This window comes from Chlorocebus sabaeus, chromosome 7, assembly GCF_047675955.1.
Source record: "Chlorocebus sabaeus isolate Y175 chromosome 7, mChlSab1.0.hap1, whole genome shotgun sequence".
Lineage (NCBI taxonomy): Eukaryota > Metazoa > Chordata > Mammalia > Primates > Cercopithecidae > Chlorocebus > Chlorocebus sabaeus.
In genome coordinates, this window is record NC_132910.1 from 70,251,018 (window position 1) to 70,274,522 (window position 23,505).

At 38.2% G+C, this 23,505-nt stretch overlaps 1 protein-coding gene across 3 annotated transcripts in view; it reads left to right on the forward strand.

Annotated features, from left to right (window-relative positions):
* Window positions 1-23,505, forward strand: part of SYNPO2 (synaptopodin 2) — a 175,880-nt gene that overhangs the window by 139,243 nt on the left and 13,132 nt on the right. The window contains exons 3-5 of one of the 3 annotated variants that reach the window (XM_037991327.2): window positions 1,550-2,346; window positions 4,734-6,915; window positions 11,984-12,320. The exons of 1 other annotated variant lie outside the window; for it this stretch is intronic. In XM_037991327.2, the coding sequence (XP_037847255.2) occupies window positions 1,550-2,346; window positions 4,734-6,915; window positions 11,984-12,062 (3,058 nt within the window). In that variant the 3' untranslated portion in view covers window positions 12,063-12,320. Of the gene's footprint in view, window positions 1-1,549; window positions 2,347-4,733; window positions 6,917-11,983; window positions 12,321-23,505 lie in introns of those variants that run through there. One more of the 3 variants, XM_007999659.3, reaches the window with a different exon arrangement.

A 23,505-nucleotide genomic window follows, 5' to 3' on the forward strand; every position in this document is an offset into this window, starting at 1 on the left:
CTCTCATGCTTTTATGATATTTACTCATGTCTATATATTTTACTTCAGCTGCTGATAAATGTTAATATTTATCTGGCCATTTGTCTCTATTCCAGTCTACAAGGCTGGCGTGAATTGAAACTATTCTTTTCTCAGCTTCACAATTGATTGCTAACATAATTCCAAGTGATTTAATCTATTTCCATCCCAAGGTCTTCCTAAATTAAAACTCTCTGACCTTTTGGTACCCTTAAATTCAGTTTAACAGTGTATTGAACATTTTCTATATAATAATTATCTAATTTGCTTACATCATGCTTTTTAAATACTATATTATAGTGTTGTATAAATACAACATTACCAGGAAGTTTTTCCAATTACTTGCATATAGAGAAAGGTGCATTTTGTTTAACTGTTAGTTTGTTTGTATTTGGCTTAGTTTTGTTTTGCCAAATGCAGTTGAAAGCAAAGTTAGGAGTAAGTATTTTGAGCATTGGTCTGAAATTGCACTACCACATAAATTCTAAGGTAAATTCCTTTGAGTAGAATACAAGTAGAAGCTCATGCCCTTCAACTGATGTTCCCTGCATTAGTCATAACTATCTTTTAAGGAAGGAGGAAAGGGGCAAAGATAATTATGCTGCTTCTAAAATTAAAAAAAAAATACGAATACAAAAATTGAAGGCATTTCCTACAGCTGTTCTGTGAATAATACTTCTAAAAACATTTACAGTTTAAATTAGAGTTTCAGAAAGAAGTTATTTAACTCTTAAACTGACATGGCTTCTTCTCACAAACCCAAATTTGCACAAACAACCGGGAAGATCAAATCAAAGAAATGTGGTGTACAGCTCTAGGCTCCTTAGCTGAAAGATAAAGGAACAGTTTCACTTCAGATATCCTAAAAAGAAAATGCTCCAAGAAACAGGTTCAAACAGAAGAAAGGGAGACATTCAGATTATAAATACTCCATGACTTAATGATTCATTGCAGCATGGAAAGGATTTCTCTTTACACAAGAGTACTGGGCTGGGTCCACTTATTACAAAACACATGCTCACTGGGGCTTAAAAAACAGCTTCTATTTCATTCCTTTCAAGAAAGCACAGCCTCAAAAAGGCCTTCTTGAGTTATCTGTAAGTTAAGATTGATCTGAAGGTGCTGGATATGTTTATCCGACTTCATAATGTCTAGACCAAAACTTAGTCAAAAAGACATTGAAATGTTTTGTCACATTCTAGCAAACTCATTATCGGAGATACCCAGATTCCAAGTACTTACAGATAAAGGGGATCCATGTTTTGTTTTGTTGTTTTTACAAATAAAAGCTGAATTTAGGATGGATTCAGGTTTCATAATCTTGTGTAAGCGTTTTGTTGTGCTTTTAAATCTCTTTAAGTAATAATATGAACATATTGCCACCTTCTGTTTTCAAGTATGTTGCAATTGACATTTAGAAGAAAATATTTTGACTATATCATGTATTAGACATCACAAAAGTGTCAGGAAGTTTTTTGGCAGATGTAACATAGTCTGATTTAAGTGTCTGGAATGATTTTTCTGTGTGCAGACCATCCAGTGGAATAAGTGAGGCTTTGATATCTGAAAATGAAAACAAAAACCTCGAGCATCTCACACATGGGGGTCATGTGGAAAGTACCACCCTGCAGATTCGACCAGCCACAAAGACCCAGTGCACAGAGTTCTTCCTCGCCCCTGTCAAGACTGAAGTTCCCCTAGCTGAGGATCAAAGAAGTGGTCCCGATTGTGCAGGGAGCTTGAAAGAAGAAACAGGCCTGAGCTACCAGAGGGCTCCCCAAATGCCTGACTCCCAAAGAGGACGCGTGGCAGAAGAGCTGATCTTAAGGGAGAAGATAGAAGCCGAACAGCCTGGCCCTGTGGTTGAGCTGCAACTGTCCCTTTCACAGGAGAGACATAAGGGCGCTAGTGGCTCTGTAGTGGCTCTCCCGGGACCCGAAAAATCTAAGTCTCCTGACCCAGACCCTAACTTGTCACATGACAAGATTGTCCACATAAATTCGATCCCCACTAATGAGAAAGCAGACCCTTTCCTGAGGTCCAGCAAGATAATCCAGATCTCTAGTGGCAGGGAGTTGAGAGTGATCCAGGAAAGTGAAGCAGGAGATGCGAGACTGCCCCGGGTGGAAGTGATCCTCGACTGCTCTGACAGGCAGAAGACAGAAGGGTGCAGGCTTCAGGCAGGAAAGGGGTGTGTGGATTCTCCAGTGGAAGGAGGGCAGTCAGAAGCACCTCCTTCTCTGGTATCAGAAGGCATAGAGCAGGGAGAAGATCCACGCTCGGAAAAGGATCACAGCAGACCTCACAAGCACCGAGCGCGGCATGCACGTAAGTTCTGCGTGGGCTGTGAGAAGGAGCTTGGGAGTTGGGGGCATTTTGCTGCTTCTTTGCTTGCATGAGTTTTTCAGCAAGATTTTTCTTGTTTCTCATTGGCTTAAAGAAATATTTAACTAACGCACAAAATCACAAATGTGAAATTGTGGAGAATACCAGTTTCTAAATGGGAAGCAATAAGTCTGAACTTCATATAGATTTAAACATTTTTCATGAATTCATTTTTATCCCCAAAGGCACAGGAACTGTTAAAGAAAATAATATTGTCAATGTGCCTATTCATTTTGTTTCAGAAAGTTGAAATATTTCATGTTAAAATAGCATAAGAAAGCACTTGAAGTCATGTGGACTCAGTTTAAATGTCAGAAACTGTTGAGTCTGCTACTGAGAGGTGTCTTTAAAATAAAAGCTCTACCACTGATATCAAAAGCAGATCCTCGTTTTGAAAAAAATCATTGTGCAGCTTGATGATGCTTGCAGAAGTGAGTTTGACAGACAAGGACATATGTATAGTGAGGAGTTACATGATCCTCTCCGTTTTGTAAGTCTTCATTAGACTGCAAAGTGTTTCATCTACCTTCTAGACGCAGAAGTCAGTCTCCAGGGCCATGTGGAGGTATTTAAATGTCTCCAAACATAAAATGTATTTAAATTCAGTGCTTTGTATGGCATTTTGTTTTACCCAGGGGAAAGAAGACAGAAAGGAGAATAGGGATAAGAATTGCAGTTAGGTGTTAGGATTTCTGTTGTTTTATTTCATGTTTTTTTTTCTTTTTACGAATTTTGGAATTTTATTTGAGGATGTAAAGGCTGACAGGCAAAGGCACTTGACTGTATATATGATACACAATGGCAATGAATTCGGTTATTCAAAGTAGAATCTTAAGTCTTCTAACCTATTGTTATTCCTTTCAAAGCATATTTTTAGCATAACCATTTGTAGCTTTATTGGCAAGTGCTGTTAATCATTCCTTATACTTTAAGCATCTGTAGGCCATCTTCACATTTATAGCATATTAAACAAGAGTATTGAGACACCATTCACATACTTTACATGTTGGCAGTGAAGTTAGCAGCAACTGTGCAACTGTGACTGTCAGTTTAATAAGTTGTATAACACTAGTCAAAAAAGGAATTATATTTAGTAATAACTTCAGTTTCAACTATTTTTTCTCTAGAAAATTTGATCACCAGTAAATGCCTGTAATCATATTATAAAATTATTTCCTTGGATTATATTTTATTTTTTAAAACTTAACCATTAAGTCTGTGACAAAAAGAGCTAATTTTCAATCATAAAATAGTCAAAAATTTTTTCTTAATTTTCCACTTAACTATTTTGAGGAATTAAAAAATTTAGGAGACTCATACCCATTATCATTGAAAACATGATGTAATTATAAATTATAAATGATAGATGCTATATGTTTTGTTGCTATAAATTAATTTGCCACCAATTTATTTTTTATAATAGTAATAATGAAAGAAAATTTTAAATATTTTTATTTTATAACCATCATATTCTTGTTTTAAATGACTTGATTTCTGCATCAGTTTTTACACAGTTAAGTGGGTCACAAGTCAATTTTTAAGTTTCTTCAAGATTCATTCTTACTGCAAGGAAAGTAATATTGTATTTCCAAAATAGCAATACATTTACAAACAAATCTGTCTAGAAAACTTTGTAGCTAGAGCTTCTTATATGTATTTACAATAATGTCATATTTTGAATTTTAACTAATTATTGATTCAGTACCTTCAATGATTAATTCAGTGTTTCACATTTATATTAATCCAGTAGCTGTGAATGGAAAGATTTGGGGCAGTTGTCAGAGTAAAAAAGGAAAAAAGAGAAAGAAGAAAACCTAAATAGCTAAATTCATTACATTAAAACATTTAGAAAATTTTGAAACATATTCGTGGGACACTCCTCCCTTTTTAAGATTCCTGGAAACAGTTTTATATTGACACTTTATTTTAAAATATGGAAGTATGAGATATGTCTCATCTTGTTTTTCAGAAAATATTATGTCTTTATGTCCTTCTTAATTCTAATTTTATCCCATTAATTGGCATTTACTAACCAGTTTTTATTATTAAAGTGGAAGGATTTCTAGAGAAACAAATGTATGAAACATATATTCTAATCAGCATATATAAAATGTTTTTATGTAAACAAATAGAACTGTATATTATTGTAAAAGGAAATACGTTAAGAGAAATAAGAAAAAGAAATGTGTTGGATTCCTTCAAAATTCAGTACTCAATGACAATTTTATACATATTTATTTTCCCCCAGGAGAATTCATTTCTGAGTTGCTGTGGTGTCTTCCTTGAACTCATCAGCTCAATATAATTTTTTTTTTTTTAACTCTCCCTAGGGCTCAGGAGGAGTGAAAGCCTGTCAGAAAAACAAGTGAAGGAAGCAAAATCTAAATGCAAAAGCATTGCCCTTCTTCTAACAGATGCTCCCAATCCCAACTCCAAGGGGGTGTTGATGTTTAAGAAGCGACGTCGGAGGGCCAGGAAATACACCCTAGTTAGCTACGGTACTGGCGAGCTTGAACGAGAGGCGGACGAGGAGGAAGAAGGTGACAAGGAGGATACATGTGAAGTAGCATTTCTTGGTGCAAGCGAATCAGAGGTGGATGAAGAGTTATTGTCTGACGTTGACGACAACACACAAGTTGTGAACTTTGACTGGGATTCTGGACTGGTGGACATTGAAAAGAAACTGAACAGAGGGGACAAGATGGAGATGTTACCAGACACCACAGGCAAGGGAGCCCTCATGTTTGCCAAGAGGAGGGAGAGAATGGATCAGATCACAGCCCAAAAAGAAGAGGACAAGGTAGGTGGAACGCCAAGCAGAGAACAAGATGCTGCCCAGACGGATGGCCTGAGAACCATGACTTCTTACCAAAGAAGGGAGGAAGAGTCGGTGAGAACGCAGAGCTCTGTGAGCAAAAGCTACATCGAGGTGAGTCATGGTCTTGGCCATGTTCCTCAACAGAATGGCTTCAGTGGGGCATCTGAGACAGCAAACATCCAGAGGATGGCCCCCATGAATAGAACGGCCAAACCCTTCCCAGGGTCTGTGAATCAGCCAGCCACCCCCTTCTCGCCAACCCGAAACATGACGAGTCCCATTGCTGACTTTCCTGCACCTCCACCTTACTCTGCAGTCACTCCACCCCCTGACGCCTTCTCCAGAGGGGTATCAAGTCCAATTGCTGGCCCAGCACAGCCCCCTCCATGGCCCCAGGCTGCCCCCTGGTCCCAGCCAGCCTTTTACGATTCATCTGAGCGAATAGCTTCCCGAGATGAGAGGATCTCAGTGCCAGCAAAAAGAACAGGAATATTGCAGGAGGCCAAAAGGAGAAGCACGACAAAACCCATGTTTACTTTTAAAGAGCCCAAAGTAAGCCCAAATCCTGAACTCTTGTCACTGCTTCAAAATTCAGAAGGCAAACGGGGCACTGGAGCTGGAGGTGATTCCGGACCGGAAGAAGACTACCTCAGCTTGGGGGCAGAGGCTTGTAATTTCATGCAGAGCTCCTCTGCCAAACAAAAGACCCCTCCTCCTGTTGCTCCAAAACCTGCCGTCAAGTCCTCATCCTCCCAACCAGTAACTCCAGTTTCCCCAGTCTGGTCTCCAGGAGTGGCTCCCACCCAACCTCCTTCCTTCCCCACATCCAACCCATCAAAGGGCACCGTTGTCTCCTCCATCAAAATAGCCCAGCCTTCTTACCCTCCTGCCCGGCCTGCAAGTTCTTTGACTGTGGCTGGTCCCTTCAAAGGACCACAAGCAGCAGTAGCCAGTCAGAATTACACACCCAAACCAACAGTTTCCACAGCAGCAGTCAATGCTGCTCAGCCTGGTGCAGTGGGACCATCCAATGAGCTTCCAGGAATGAGCGGGAGAGGAGCTCAGCTCTTTGCTAAGAGGCAGTCGAGAATGGAGAAGTATGTGGTGGATTCAGACACGGTGCAGGCCCACGCTGCTCGAGCTCAGTCTCCCACTCCATCTCTCCCGGCCAGTTGGAAATACTCCTCCAATATCCGAGCACCTCCTCCTGTGGCCTATAATCCTATCCACTCCCCCTCTTACCCACTGGCTGCTCTCAAGTCTCAGCCATCAGCCGCACAGGCCTCCAAACCGGGCAAGAAAAAGGGGAAGAAACCCCTTAATGCATTAGATGTCATGAAGCACCAACCGTATCAGCTCAATGCATCCTTGTTTACTTTCCAACCTCCAGATGCAAAGGATGGCCTCCCCCAAAAGTCATCAGTCAAGGTCAATTCAGCCCTGGCCATGAAGCAAGCTCTTCCTCCCCGGCCAGTGAATGCTGCCTCACCTACGAATGTGCAGGCTTCGTCAGTGTACTCGGTACCAGCCTATACCTCTCCTCCTTCCTTCTTTGCAGAGGCCTCCTCACCAGTCAGTGCATCCCCAGTGCCTGTGGGCGTTCCCACCTCGCCAAAGCAAGAATCAGCCTCATCATCTTATTTTGTGGCACCAAGGCCAAAGTTCTCAGCCAAGAAAAGTGGTGTCACAATTCAGGTGTGGAAACCATCTGTTGTGGAAGAGTAATCTTGTAGCTGAAGCTGAGTGTCCACTTTGCTTGAAATGAATTGTTTGCAGTGTTTCTTGAGTCCCTGAGAATGCCTAGCAAATCCTCAACTTACTTAATTTCAGATGTGTCACCTCCTATTCTGGGTCCAAGGAGTATAATATTTTTAATGAGTCAAAAATTCAACTCAGATTGACCTAAAATATATTTAGCTTCTTTGCACACTTAAAAAATCCAGGAGCACCCAAAAATAGACATGTACCATTATATTAAGTAAGCAGGATACTTAGGATTTGTGCTGTAGTCACAAGAAAGACAGTGATCAGTGATATCAAACATCAGGAATCAGCCTTTATGTAACATAACAGCTGTGCTCCTATGCTGAAAGGTTCAAATGTAGTGAAGGTATAACCTATATTGACTGAGATTTCCCTTTTAGGTAGTGCCTTATCTCTATTACTAGTGTTAAAGGAATAAAGAATCTATCGAGGACAGGGAGCAGCTCTGGTCTGTCAATCTCAGCCACCCGTTTGATATCACAGAGAAGGTACTCGGAGGGCTATTGGAATGTATATAGTTTAGTAAGAAGTGGGTAAGAAAGAGGGTCTTAATAATTACTGAGCACTTATTATGTATTAGGTTCTTTGCCAGATGTTTTCACATATATCAAGTCATTTCAGAAGACTTATTTAAAGTAAATGGGGCGGGCATGGTGGTTCGTGCCTGGAATCCTAGCACTTTAGGAGGCCGAGGTAGGAGGACTGCTTGAGGCCGGGAATTGGAGACCAGCCTGGGCAACATAGTGAGACCTTGTCTCAATAATAGTAGTAATAATAATAATTAAGTAAATGGGATAAGGAAAGAAGGATAATTATCTTTAAAGATGGATTCCCACCCTCCCTCCCCAGTCACTTAAGGAACTAAGTGATTAGATCTCCAGTTGCCCATGAAAGCATAAGTTTGTTTTCCTCAGCTGAGGCAAGTGGTAGAGTACACAGGATAATGAAGTCACATGTAAAAAGCAGGATGCACATAAAGGTATGCATGGCTGTTGTTTTACCTGGAGAAACCACATGATTGGGACCTGAAGGTTTACTGACTGACGACAGGGACTGATTGTGAAGCACGAGGAACCCCATGTGTGTGGAGACTGTAGGGGTGAGAACACACAATTATTAGCATCATTTCTGAGTGATCTCACAGATTTTTTTTTCTTGTGTTCGTTTTGCTTTTTGACAACTGCTTCTCCCATGTTCCTTGTAATTCTATTCTCTCACCTTCACTTTATTATTTGTATTTGATGGACCAGGATAATTCAGGCAAGGTTACCTTGTAAACTTGAATTGGCCACACACCATGTCGTCACCCAGCTGGCTATGAAGTGAATAATGGTACTGAAAGTAAACCTGAAGACCTTTCTCAGATCTATTTTAAGTCTGAGTCTGACCAACCATGGAAAATATTCGACATGAATTAATGTAGAGAACTATAAAGCATTTATGACAGCTCCAAGGAAAATCATCTGCTCTATGCAGGAGATATGTTTAGAGACCTCTCAGAAAAACTTGCCTGATTTGAGGGTACACAGTACCATTTTAATCCTCTGAAAATATCTGTATTCCTGTTCTTTTTCTGCTGTCACTGTCAATCTGCTATATTTTTCACTATCCTATTAAAATATTACTGTCTTCTTTATCTGTTCAATGTCTATATTTTAAAAAAATCTTCCTTGTATGAGCTATTCTGATCTAAGTAATTTCTCTGATATTTCTCTGTATGGCTCCCACAACAATTTCATTGTTGTTAGCGTATCTATTTCTCCATACATTGTAAAACTGTAATCTTTAGGTATTTCTAAAACATAAAGAGGAGAATTAAGTCAGCTGCAGAACAATGGGGCTGATTCTTCTGCTTTTTCTCTGGAAAATCTTTCATTGCTTTTGGTGGAAATTTACCTAGAGGTTACAACCACAGGCTGTAGCTTGGTCTCTTATTTGCCTTTTTGGGAAACCAATTAAGATTAATACAGGATAAAGGAAAAAAGCAATCTATTCATTATATAACACAGTTGTTTGTATTACTTGTTCCCTGCAAAGGAAATCTGTTGAATGCTTGCATTTTGAATTCTTTTGTAATAGAACAACCAAAAAAGGCTTCTTATGGTGCAGCAGGAAAAAAGATCATTTTTATAGCTTTGCATTCTTAACATAGCATTTAAAGAATGGCATGAATTAGAGGAAAGACATGGAACACACAGGTAGTCAGTTTGAGATCATCGGCTTAAAAGTATCCTAGGATGGTAATGACCCAGAAGTATTTCCAGTTGTCTAGTGGTGTGGTATGCAGGAATGAGAAGTGTTTTCTTTCCATTTCCTGTTGGACAGGTGGCAATCTTAGCAGAGCCATTATTTGGAGTTGATAACTAAAGACGCAAATAACATGACTATGTCTTCTGGTCATCCTGGGACTATTTGGAGTTCCCCAAAACCTTATAAGAGGCATGTCAGGCATGCAGTAAAAGCATCTACAACTTCAGCTGGGCACTGGCAGCATAGGTCTCATCTTGGACCATACAGTCCCACTTTATAGAAGAGGGTGGAAGTTCTCCAAAACCAGATCCACAACAAGGTCTGACCTCACTCTGAGGGAGATGGGAAGTGGGAGGGAGAAGGACTAACCAGCTCCCTGGAGTAAGAGGAATTTGCTTTCCCTATTTCCCCACCAGGGGGCTGTATGTGCCACCTTTCAGGTTGGGGCCAAGGAAGTGATGTCAGTGTGACAGAAGGGAGTTAGACCACCAGACATCAGCCTCCCTCCCAGGGGGTACATTTTCAAGCTGAGTGTTATTGGCTTAGCTGTGTTGGTATCAGTTTGATTGGTTGGTCCGCTGGTTACGAGGTGTAGGCAGGCAGTTTTTGTTTGGTTTTTAGGACTTTGCTTCTTCCTTTGTCCTTAGCATAATTTCTAGGCAGAGTATCCACGAAGTCGATTTTCATTGCCAGCTCAAGAGTGACAATCATTTACTGAGTTCCTATGTTATGTTAGATACCTTATGTATAGCATCCCAAATCCACTGCACGGTTTAAATACAGGCACTAGAATATAAACGAACAAGGTCTTCACAGTCACTGACTTTCTGCAGGACCTTAAACATTTCTCTTTCCACAAGTTTCCCCTTAATCATGTGTCAACCTGTCTTCCTGACCGGAATATTGTGCTGTAGTGAATCTGCATAACACTTGGGATTCTAGGAGGAAGAAAGGTTCCATGGACATGTAAGTACAGCATATTCCCCTCAGTCTTCTAGGAGGGCAGAGTGAATCCCACAACTGGTGAGAGTGGGAATCTGAGCATTGCCACTTTAATCTAACAACATTTATCATTTTGACACATCCTGTTTTTTAGAGAGGAAAAAATACACAGTTTCTGCATTGGTAGTGTAAAGCATACCTCGTTAGGAACATGTTTTATAAGACACATTTGGGTTGTCATTCTAGAGCATGTCAAACTTTGCACTTCAAAATATGTTTAGTATGATTGTTAGTGGTAATGTGTATAAAGCCTTTGAATTGACTGTTTTATTTAATTTTCACAAGAAGCACTTATTTTAACCATAGGAAAACCAATCTGAGTTACAAATAGTGCCTTAAAATAAGCCCAGGTTATTTAGCTGTTCTAGAAAGTGTCGACTTCTTTCAAGAAGCAGGCATTGTAGGACAGCTGAGAATTATCACACAGCCTAAATTCTAGCCTGGCAGCATGAGTCACATCTGAGATGTCAAAAACACATGGTCTACATTGAAAGGGGGTGGACTAACGTATGTGAGACCATTTTCCTATTTGCAGTTACAAGGTTAAAGAACTTTGAAGGTCATTTGACTGCTGAGTGGCATGTCGAACACTCTGTGTGGCTCTTTCACAGTAAACCCTCTTAAGAGCAGAAGACACATGGCTGTTAGTGTCTGTGTTTAGATTTAATCTATCAAATAAAGGCCCTTTGCTGCGTATGATTTCATCCAGTTATAAACTAGGGCTCCTGCAAGCACCCACATTCTAAGGGTGAGTTATTGAAATCAGTTGCTGTTTGATGAGTCACCACTGGCCCAGCAGGCATGGCATTTGAAGTCATGGTCATCAAAAAGAAATGATTGTTTTTTGAAAATCTAAATGCTTGAAATGCTTCTAGAGGGAAGTCGTGGGGCGTGTGCTCATTCTTTTTTAACATCAGAGTTGTTGAGTTTGTTTTTAAACATTTTTATAAGTTCATGAGAAAATATATATAAATTCTAAGAGCCAACATTGTATTCCCAGAAACATGACCCTCGCTGGTCTTGGTTCCACATATCATTGGACTCTGGGGGACACAAAGACGCCTGTGACACTTTGGTGCTGCTGAGTTAGTCAACAATTATTCTGGGAAAAAGCAGAATTGAATTCTTCTCTAGATGTCCCACCAGGGTTGGCCAAAGGCCACAAAGCAAGCTAATAAATTCCCACAGGATCCAGACACCAGGCAAAATTGCTCTAAGAAACCAGTGACTGTCATCCCTCTATGGTTCTAGAAAAAATAGTACAAAAACAACAGGTCATCCTATGAGCGTCATGCCAATGAAACCTCATCTTCTGGAGAAGCCCTTGAATCAGAATTATCTTTTTTCTTGATGTTGTCAGGTGCAGCCAGTTTCTTAATTTTTTAAAAAACTGTATGTTTCTGTGGTATGTATATTTGTACACCAAACTACCTGGCACTTGGAAATCACAGCACTACTAAATGGCAATTGAATAAAGAGAAATTTAATTTTAAATATCAAATCTTGTCAGAAATTTCTCAGACTTCTAATGTTATCAAAGGTTTGCCAGCCAATAAAGTGCATCCCAAGTGTACAGGAGAGAAAGCTAGACTTCTACAGAGTCCTAGAGTTTAAGTAATTTTTTGTTAATATAGGTAATAATTTTTCTAATTTTTATTTTTTGGTTCTGCATGTAAAACTCCTCGTGTTTACCTCTGTTTATGTCATTCTTGACATGTTTATCTAAATTACATGTGCTCTGTGACTGGTGAAATGTAAATCTGGGATCTGTAGTCAAAATATCATAAGGATCTACTTCCCAGCCTACCTTTCTTCCTCTACCTGATAATGATAATACTCAAAGTAACAACATTCAAAGGTAACATGAAGAAACCCTGCTTTCACAGCTCCTATTTCTTCAGCTCCTTAATAACTAGTGATGGTTTGTTCATGAAAAAAATTTTTTAAATCAAAAGATTGCACTTGGCCCAGAGTTGAAAAAATTTTAAAAACCAAAAGGTTGTACTTGGCCCTGAGTTGAAAAAAAAAATGCACATTCTAAGAATAAACAGAAAAATGTTCTTCTTGGAAGTAAATAACAAAAGCCATAGTGTTTTGATTTGTCTTTTCTTCAGGATACACGGTAGAAGTCAGATAATCTTTGATACTTTTATTTGGCACAATAATCAAGGCCACGCAACAACCCAGAATGAAGCATTTTGGTTCAAGTTAGGATGACATGGGTGGGGACAGAAGCTGTAGCAGTCATTCAAATAATCTCATGGGTCCTGAGGGAAAGATAGGAGTTAATGTATTAAGTTTCTACTATACGCAGGAAGTGTGTTAAATATTTTACTTAAGTTTTGATAATAGCTAACATTAGCCGAGCACAAAATTTGGGCCCTGACTTGTGCTGAGTATCTTTCACAGATTACTGCTTTTAATCAGCAGTCCTCGTGGGCTAGGTATGAACATTATCCCCATTTTACAGATTACAGATGAGATTCTGAGGCACAAAGGGGTTGAGTAACTTGCCAAAGATCATACAATGTTAAGTAGTGGCCCCTGGATTCAGTCTGCAGCCTGAATTCTTAACCAGTTATACTGTGATTTCATTTATTCTTCAGTATTACACTGAAAAAGAAGATATTATTCCCATTTTACAGATGAGGTATCTAAGCTCAGAGAAGCTAAACAACCTGTGCAACAATCACTAAGCTTATAAGCAGTGGATTAGGGTTAGACTTAGATATTTGTCTGGCATCCAAACCTGTGCTCTCCCTACAGTACCATGTGGTTTCCACAGTCTCATCAAACCCCAGAATTTCACTCCCTGAGACTGCTTAATTGTGAATTTCCCAAACTGATTCACCAAGAGCCTACTGTCTATGCTTCGTAGATGGCTTTGACCACATTCAGTGATACTAGGAAAGACTCCATTTCCCAAGATAGCTCAGAAAATCAGATGCTATGATGCATGTTGAAAGTGAAAACCCATCTCTGAGAAAGAAGCATCTGTTTTATTAGTTAAAAAAAAAAAAAAAGAAAGAAATTGACAGCAATGTTGTGTGACTTCTCAAAATTCTTTCATTTTCTTATTTCAGAATGAATAGGTGTTGTTCATTGGCTGGTAAGGGAGAAGAATGTGATTTTTAAAAATAAAGCATAATCAAAGTCTCTGCATAAAAGGAAGTGCTCCTTTTGGCTTTCTGCCATTTTAACTAAATGTAATTCAGGGAACTTTCTTATTAAGTAGTGAATCAGCACCTAGCATGGCTTGCTACTAAATCAATAATAACTTAAGGCACTTCAACAAGAATAATTCTAAACAGAATAATACTGAAGGATTCAAAAGTTTTCAGTATTTCAGACTACACTCTGAAAAATAGTTACCCCTGGAATCTTAGAGTGTCACGGTGCCAATCCCAGTCAGGCTAGCAGTCAAGTGCATGAGGCAGCAAACCCTTCCTGCCTCAAAGATTCCTCAGTGGAAGATTTCTCAACAGTTATTTCTGTCAAAGGCTTCCCAGCAAGGACACTTTTAAACCTTACATTTTTTCCAGTCGTTTTTTTTTTTTCCTTTTATATATCATTGTTATTTTGAAAACATCTCTTGAGGAACTAGTGTAATAGGTTCTAAACATGGGTTTTGAATACTCCCATCACCAACTTCAAAAAAAGAAGATGTGAGCTTCTAGGTTAATTGTGAAAACTCATTACATTTGCAGAGCTTTATTGCCTTAATTTATAATCATAGAGCCACTAATAAAGTAACAATTATGAGGGCTTATGATGTGCTAGGTACCATTCTAAGCACTTTTTTTTGTCACCACAAAATGATGAAAGTATGATGTAGGTACTATTATCATCCCACTTTAAGATGAGAAAATTGAGGTAAAGAAAAGTTAAGGAACTTGTGTAACATGGTAGGGCTAAGCCTCAGGACCCAACAGTCAAAATCCATGGCCGTCTTCTAACCACAAGGCTATATTATCTCCCTTAATTGCAAGAAGACTCAGGTCACAGATAAAAGGAACTGCTCATCAGAAGTGATGAGTTTTACATGTCTCAGAGATAACTCCAAAGTTTACACTAAACCTTCTAAATCAAAGTAAGAAATACTGAAACATCTTAGAGTGTGGTAGCTCCAAGCAATAGACATTTTTAAACAGGGTACATGGGGAAAAGCTGTAGTTTTTATTTCCATCAGCCTATTTGCTTATTATAACTCAATAATGGCGAAGGGAAGCTCAACATTTTGCTGGTTTCCATTGAACAAATTCTCACAATGCACTAGACCAAATGCCTCAAACACCTACTGCTTCCAGCCAACCAGCATCATATATTACCAGAGTTATGGTAATTTATACCTGGCAAATAAAGGAAGAACAGAATAGTGATGAGAGAAACCCTCAAATTTCAGTAACAATAATGCAGAGATTAAGATTCCTTCCAATTTTTAAATTAAAAAGAAGACATGATTTTTTTTTAATTTAGGAAAAGCAAAAAGTAATCATATCTTAAATGAACTTCACATACTATTAGATGAGATAAGATGTGTAAACCTTGAGCCCACAAGAAATACATTTGTAGTGGTTAAGAGTGTGGGCTCTAGGGCCACACTGCCTGCCTCTGAGTCCCAGGCCTGCCGCCTGCTGGTTGGGAGACTTTAGATAAAGGATTCAGTCACCCTGTGCTTCAGTACACCTCAGCAGTGAAATGGAAACAATAATAGGTGTACTTCACAAGTTATTATGAAGGTTAAATGAAACAAATGCATTATGTATATAAAGCAGTGCCTGACACAGAGAAAGTATTCAACACATGTTAGCTATTGTTATTATTCTAAGGGGCACTCGTATTCAACACATGTTAGCTATTGTTATTATTCTAAGGGGCACTCAATAAACAATAGCTACTATTTCAAAAACTTCCAATGAGGAAAACACAATTAAACAAGTTCTTTTGTGTTCTCTGTTAATATGAATCCCAGTTTGAGACCCACAACTAAAATAGAAAAGGTAGAAGTAGTGTCACTATCAATCTCACACTGACACAAGAAATCTATACCCAGGAGTTGTTAATTGAGAGATCTTTGTTTTTTCTCTTTTTTCTTCTTACTGAAGTTTATATGTTTACATTCCTCTGTATTCAGCTTGTTTGTCCATTTTTTCCTGCTTTGCATTCATCTATTGTGCTAGCATTCTTTTCGTGGTATACAAAGATGAGACCAGATTCAAAAAGACTGGTTCAATATTTTTATAAAATAAACTTAACATCATCTTTGAGCCTCTACTATAAAGACACTGTTTCAGTTCAAAGTACCAATATTAAATAGAATGAATGTAGTGGACTTAGCAATATGAAGAGAGCTCTTCTGGGGAAATGTTTATAAACCAAACATATTCTCTAAACAGGATAGTTGGTATCCTGAGTAACCTGGTAGCACAGTTGAAGCTTAAATAGGCCTATTACACTGAAAGTGGAGCAGTTGGCAACTCTATCCCTGAGACTACCCCACTTCAGACCTGCAACAGTTGGGCTGACCTAGGAGGGCGCAGCTCACAGCTGTCCTTATCCCTCCTTTCCACACTGTCCTAGGACAAAGGGTCAGCAACCTGGCCTTTTTAGAGTAATTGATCCCCTTGCCTGAGAAGCATGATCACTTTCCAAAAACAGAAAGAGTGAAACCTTGGCCTGAACAGAGCAAACTCCCAGCTCAGGGCAAGTGATGAAAAACAGTTCTAAGAAGCTGAGCCACTGACATAGGGAGGAACTTAATATTCCAGCTGCCTTTCAAACCCAGGGAATTTTTGTGGGTTTTCTGGTACTTCTAGAATCCTTCTGAGTCAGAAGCAGAAGTCAAGACTCATCTTGAAGATAAAAAATCAAAGCAAGCCGAGATTCTGAACATTGTATCTGAATCCAGAATAGCTTTTGTTTCAAAAACAATTAAATTGATTTAGTTTTACTCTGCTTTTGTGCCATTTAATTACATTTGAAAATAAAGCAAAACTAGATCTCTTTCTGCACTAAAAACCCGTTAGTTCTTTTTTCACCTAGCATATCTAACACTGATAAAGAAATGTTCACAAAACCATTTTCTAGAGCTAAGACTCTCTAAGGAATTGGTTGAACTAATATAAAGTACTAATTTAAGGTTTCATTCCAATCCTTCCACAATTAGATCTTTGGTTTGGAGTTTTGTTTTTGTTTTTGTTTTTTTAATTCACACTCATAGTCTGCTGGTTGTGGTTGGATAACTTATTACTGTTTATCAAGTGGTGCGAATCGTAATTCTCCACGTAAGTCCAATATGGGCTATATTTTGAATTCTACATTATGAAATACTCACTGAAATGTCACAACTCATTGTGGGTGGTATTACTGAAATAAAGAGCAGTGTTAAATATACTACTTAGAACTTTTAATTTTAGTTTTACATTGAATGGACTATTATGATTTCCTTTATATACAGCACTTTAGTATGAGCAAACTATTCCCTTCATGGTGTTGCAACATATAACTTTCCAATTTTTGCTCCTGGTGTAAAATTAAGATTTCCCCACCTTAGAGATAGCCCCACCTTAGAGATTCTGATTTACTAGGTCTGGGTGGGGCCTAGGAATTTTTTTTTGTAACATTCAACCTAGGTGATTCTAATGCTAATGGGCTGTGAACTACACTTTGAAAAACACTTTTCTAACACGCGAACCACTTAAGTCAACTTTATTCTTTAAAACCCATAAATAGTTTTCCTGTTTATCCGGTCAGGGACAGCCAGACTTGTAAACTGCACCTGCTTCCACAGTCTAAAAGGAACAGGCGCTGAAGCACTCATCCTGCGGATTTTATTTCAAACGTCCAGGAGATGGCAGCAAACCCTCCTTCCCTCTCAGCGCTTCACAGGCAGCCATTCTAAAACTCGTTGCATTGCAATTCGCTTTGAATATTCTTTTTAAAAAAAAAAAAAACAAAAAAAAACAAAAGACTAAAGGGGGTCTTGAGACGTGATTTTTATCTGACCCCCTGCCTCTAATCAAGAATGAGTATAAATATTTCTAGGAATAGAATAGAATGATACAATTTTATCATCTAGAAAAGAGATTGAATTTCCTTGGCTGTTTTTTCTTATCTCTGGGGAAAAGGATGGTATGACTTCCCTTGGCTGTTGGGCCCTGGACTCTGTTATCTCCAAATCCAAAATGTTCTTACTAATAACTAGCTTAAGTCTATCTGGCAGTAATCTAAACATTCTTATTTTGGGATCTAGGCTAAAGGAAAATTTCGAAGCACTCTGAATGCGTATTAGCTTTTTAAAATGAAAATAAATATGATTATAAAATTTTCAAAAGGAAAAGGAAGTTCATGCACTTTATGCCTCAAAGGGAAAGAGCCCGATATTTTTGTTTAACTTTAACATTAATCTTGGCAAATAGAATAGTATGTCAACAAAATGCAAACTCAGTCAGAGGCTGCTTACATGTTACAAGAGTGTACAGAACAAAGAAACAGGCAGGCCCACTTGGTGATGGCTTTGATCCTAACGAGCACATTGTTTTCAAAACTTTGAGGCACTAAAGTTTATTTCTAAAGCAAAAAAGATGGTGACGTGTTTGGAAGTTCTGTGATGTGAAATATATGTTTGTACATTTATCAGTGGGAGGAGAAAAGACTAATGGGAGAGCTGGATATTATAAATGACGGGTTAATGCTGGAGCCTAGGTCACTACACAGGCTTGATGCCATGTGATCAATGAATGACTGATCTGTTCATTGTATTTTTTTTATTGTTTGTTTGGTTGTTTTTTTTGTTTTGTTTTGTTTTGTTTTGTTTTTAGACAGAGTCTCACTCTGTCACCCAGGCTAGAGTGCAGTGACATGATCTTGGCTTACTGCCAGGTTTTTTATTTTTTTAATGGATAATTGCTTAAGAATTTGGACATACATACTACTGAAGGATCTCTCTCTTCCTCTCTTTCTCTCAAATGTGTATTGATGAGGGCCTAGCCATTTTAGTATCTCCAGAAGTGACTTTTTATCCTAGGCTAAGATTATATATCCATAGCAGTTAAGAGGGCTGATGTCATATTTGAGTTAATTCATAATATTTTTGTAAATTCATCAATGCATTTGTATGAATCAATACTAAAAGTGAAAAAAATTATTTAACAATTGTAATAGTCAATAAATACCTAACATGGAATCAAAATGAAGGCAAACTTTGGGATGGGGAGAAGTCAGGAGAATACTCAAGAATGAGATCCTTTTAATAAATGTGTGGTCTACATAGCAAAATTTGCTGTAGTATTAACACGCAATGTTATCTCTAGACAAGTATACATTGCAGCTTCATGAATGCATTAAGAACACTATGCCGGCCAGGCGTGGTCTTTCACGCCTATAATCCCAGCACTTTGGGAAGCCGAGGTGGGTGGATCACTTGAGGTCAGGAGTTTAAGACCAGTCTGGTCAACATGGCGAAACCGCGCCTCTATTAAAAACACAAAAATTAGCTGGGCGTGGTGGCACATGCCTGTAATCCCAGCTGCTCGGGAGGGTGAGGCAGGAGAATCGCTTGAACCCCGGGAGTGGAGGTTGCAGTGAGTCCATATCGCACTACTGCAGTCCAGCCTGGGCGACAGAGCCAGACTCCATCTCCAAAAAAAAAAAAAAAAAAAAAAAAAAAAAAAAAAAAAAAAAAAAAAGCTATGCCAATAAAAACCAGCTGTAATAGCAGCTAAAGCCATGGGCAAAATGAAGTATTTGGTCTCTAATTTCAAATGTTTAATAAGTAGAGATGTGTTCCAATACCTCCCGAGACATCCTTTCAACGATTAATGACAGACTACAAATATATCTGGAATTAGTGTTTTCAATGGAAGTAAATGCTGCTTATTCTGAAGAAATGTAACTGGGATACTTCTGATTAAAGATTTTTCCTGTTTCCCATTTGTATTTGAAAAGCACATGATCGTGACCATCATTGTATATTTCGCTTTAACTCATGTTTCTCCTCCAGCAAAACAATCATACATTTGAAAATCCCACATAGTTTGTGGCACCTCCATGTCTCTAAAATGAACTGAGATACATGAAATTATTGTGCAAATTCCCTCAAATAGGAAAGATACCATTAAATAAAACTTACCATTTGGACCGGAGATGTGATAAGGGAATTGAACATAATTTTTTTCTACTCTGTGTTTAAGAAAACAAGCTGTTGATGCCTTTCTTGATGCAGAGCTGGATTTATGATTCCTAATTTTATTTTATTTATTTATTTTATTTTTGAGATGGAGTCTCACTCTGTCGCCCAGGCTGGAGTGCAGTGGCGTGATCTCGGCTCACTGCAACCAACCTCCGCCTCCCGGGTTCAAGTGATTATGATTCCTAATTTTAAACCTCACCTTGGGGTCATGTTTTTGACCAGGAAAACATAAATATGATAGGGAGTAAATCTTACATGTCTCAAAGAATAGTAGGTTAAACAGTTTCCCCAGGGCCCAGGATATTAATCAAAGGTTCCATTTAATAAGCTTAGAAACATAATGGACAGAAAAACAGTTACAAAGGTCAAGTCAGTCACTTTCCTCATCCTGTATTCTCCACATCTTTGTGAAATTATGTCGTCACACACTGTATAGTTGCTGATGTGTCTTCGTCACTGCCATTAACTAGCTTTGAATTGTCAGAGATTTTTAATGTAATTAGAAGTTGGAACAGAGGATGCTTCTAAACACATCAGTGGGAAGTTTGGGAAATGTTATCGTGCAAAAGCCAAATCAAGGTTGTTACATGGTATGCACACATTTCTTAAAAGTCCTTGTTTTTAAAGTCATAACTGATAAAATTTTCCTCTAAAAAAGCAAAAGGCATTTTAGTTGGGAAATAATTTTTCTTAAGGGCTTTTAGCTCCACTTCAAATAGCAGTCACATAATTATAACTGAATACAATATAAAACATGTTAGTTTTTTATAGTGATAATCATAACTCTCATAATAAATTAAGTGCTTACCATGTGCCAGGTACCAACACTTTTCTCTACAAAAACTTCCCACATGCTGGGTGCAGTGGCTCACTGCAAGCAATTTGAGAGACTGAGGTGAGAGGGTGTCTTGAGCCTGGGAGGTTAAGGCTGATGAGCTATGATAGCCCCACTGCTCTCCAGCCTGGGTGATAGAGCAAGACCCTGTCTCAAAAAAAGCAAAAACCCTAAAAAACTCCCACAAGGTCAAAAGATTATTTATTTTAAACAAGATCAACATCCTTTGTTTATTGTGAAAATTACTTTTTTCTCCATAGAAACTGATGAAATCTGAACTTTTTATACATATCATTCACTTTTTCTACCGTGGGAATCTAAATGAATGACGTTTACTATTTAAATCTTTTGAGGAAAGAGAAAACTTCAGAAAATATTTTGAAATGTGTTTAACAGATTTATTTTTTACGTTTGAACCAATTAAACTAGACTTTTATGAAAATAAACTTAAATAAGGCTGTTCCCCAAGAATTATAAAATTAAAACAGCAATCCCAGCTACTTACATAGAACACAGTCTATATTAATACAAGTATTTTCACAGGCTCTAACTTGTAGAGTGACATACTTCTTTTTTGAGAATAAAGAAAGGTAAGAGGGTAAAACTTGCTAGTATAGTAGTTTTTTCTGTAAACAGAGTTAACGCCTTAACATACATTATTTAAATAAAATATTATTACCTATAGCTTTACTTCTCCAACTTCCCTATACAAGCACATACTGGCTTGTATAGGGAAAATTACCTAATTTAGGGTAATATTAGGGTAAATTACCTAATTTATATGCCTCACTTTCCTTATTTTCAAAATGGAGGCTATAAGGTTGTTGAGAGGATTAACTGAGGTAACAAATACAGTGTTTAGAACTGTAGCTAGTACATAGTAAAAGTTTTATACATTTTAGTTATTATTATCATTGCTTCAAAGATGAAAGAGACAACAAAAGTATATGCACACATTCCTCCCTCATGTTCGTTTTCTCGACCTTAAACTGAGCATCGTTATTTTTATTCTTTTATAACAGAAGGTTTTAAAAAAATCAAGAAGTGTATATTTTGGCCCACTTAGACCTAGTAGGGAGATGAGGTCAGTGGCAATGTTTCTGGCCAGCCCAGCTGCCTGCGTTCTGATGACAGGAGGGCAGCAGGGGTTGGCACAGCAGCCTCGGAGGCGTGCACTGCTAATGCCACTTCAAAGGCAAGTCTCCCTCCTATTTTTATCCTGGGTCAGCAGCCTGCCTTTGCAGTTGCCTCTTGAACAAAAGGTCCTGCCAGGTCTCTGACACCTTTAGGGCCACACAGTCTCTTCCCACAATAACAAAAATAATCACCATTTGTTGGGCTACGTGGCATTCCATTTATAAACACAATCTTTACTCTGCCCATAATCTTGAAACTGTAGCCAGCAATACTCCCATCTTACAATTAAGGAAAATAAGGCTGGGAGAAGTTGAATTGCCTGGATAACAAGAGACAAAGGCAGAACTTTCAGGTCAGTGTGACATCCAAGTTTCCATTCTTTCCAATATAAGATGCCAGCCTCCATTGTCATTTACAAGCCTTACCTCTTCTCACAAAGAGATTTCCTTGAAGCAGGAAGTAAAACTTTTTATTTAAAAGTCTATTGTTTTGGAAGAGAAAATTTAATCTAAAAGTTAATCTAAGATGACTAGTCAGTAACAGAACCAAGATGATATGCTACATACAAGACCCTATCTCTTGTTTTGATGTCAGAGTATGTCCGTTGCATTCATGAAACTATTCATTTTATTTTATTTTATTTTATTTTATTTTATTTTATTTTATTTTATTTTATTTTATTTTTAGATGAAGTTTCACTCTTGGTGCCCAGGCTGGAGTGCAATGGCACAATCTCAGCTCACTGCAACCTCTGCCTCCCGGGTTCCAGCGATTCTCTTGCTTTAGCTTCTCAAGCAGCTGGGATTACAGGCATGAGCCACCACACCCGACTAATTTTGTATTTTTAGCAGAGACGGGGTTTCACCATGTTGGCCAGGCTGGTCACAAACTCCTTACCTCAGATGATCCACCCACTCGGCCTCTCAAAGTGCTGGGATTACAGGCATGAGCCACTGCGCCTGGCCCATGAAACAATTTAAACGACGTGATTACCTGGCCACTTTTCTATTCAAAAATATGGTTTATTAGTCCTGATTCTCTGCCCTTCTTGGCAGGCAGAATAATACTGCGAACTTCTGCTGAAAGAAATAGAAACTCTCTTTCATTTTCTAGATAAGAGAGTCCTACAACAGAATTCCCAAAAACTCCAGTTGGTAGAAGTAAACTTAAAATCCACTTTAAGAAGGCAAGTGTTAGGGAATGAGGAAAAGACTATTTTATAGAGACTAAAACAAAATGACCTTAAAAGTGTTTTTATCCTCTGATTTCAAGCTTGGTTGTATCTAAATCATCTCAAGGGAGCATTTGTTTTATATTTAAAGACGTTTAGGTAAAGGGATTCTATATCTCTATGCAGAAATTTTTTCCAGTGTTGAACTATTTCTACTGTCAAGAAAATTGTCACTGAGGGCTCATTAGAGCTGGGAGTGACTCTAAGAGATTAGTTAGTAGAGGCTGCCATTTCCTAACATCTCCTTGCAGTCTCATGATAAACGGTAAACCGACTTTCAGCTTGCTCTTCTTCAACCCTAATTCCAATCTCCTTTATCTTTTTCTTCTTAGATCTTATTTATTTAATCTAGCAAATGTGTTTCAGGTTCTCTTTAGGGTTCATGCATAATTTTCTAAGACTTTTCTCAATTGTGAAATCAAAGCCGTTTGAAACTCTTAAACTTCCACTGACTGAATGCAAATCATTTATTTAAACGTTAAAAATCTTCCACTTGTTTAGAAAAATTGATTTGTTCATAAATATTGGCAAATCCTGTCTGTCTTGCTGAACATGACTTGGGGTGCATATTGGTTTGCATATATTTAAGGTGGTGGGGATAGTTCTGTTTGTGTCCCTTGTCACGTGTAACTGATGTGTGAGAGGGGCTGCATCTTGTGAACTGACCTAAAATTCTGGTGAAGATAACCAAATTTTCAGTTTATGACAGCCTGATGTAGAAATTATCATTCATTCATTCAACAAATACTTACTAAGCACCTACTATTCTGGTGTCAAGTACTGTTCTAGGGAAGCCTTAAGGAAACAAAAACCTTTACCCTTAGATGCACCTTAATTTCTGGTGGAGAGAGAAAAATAAAATGATTAAGTAGAAT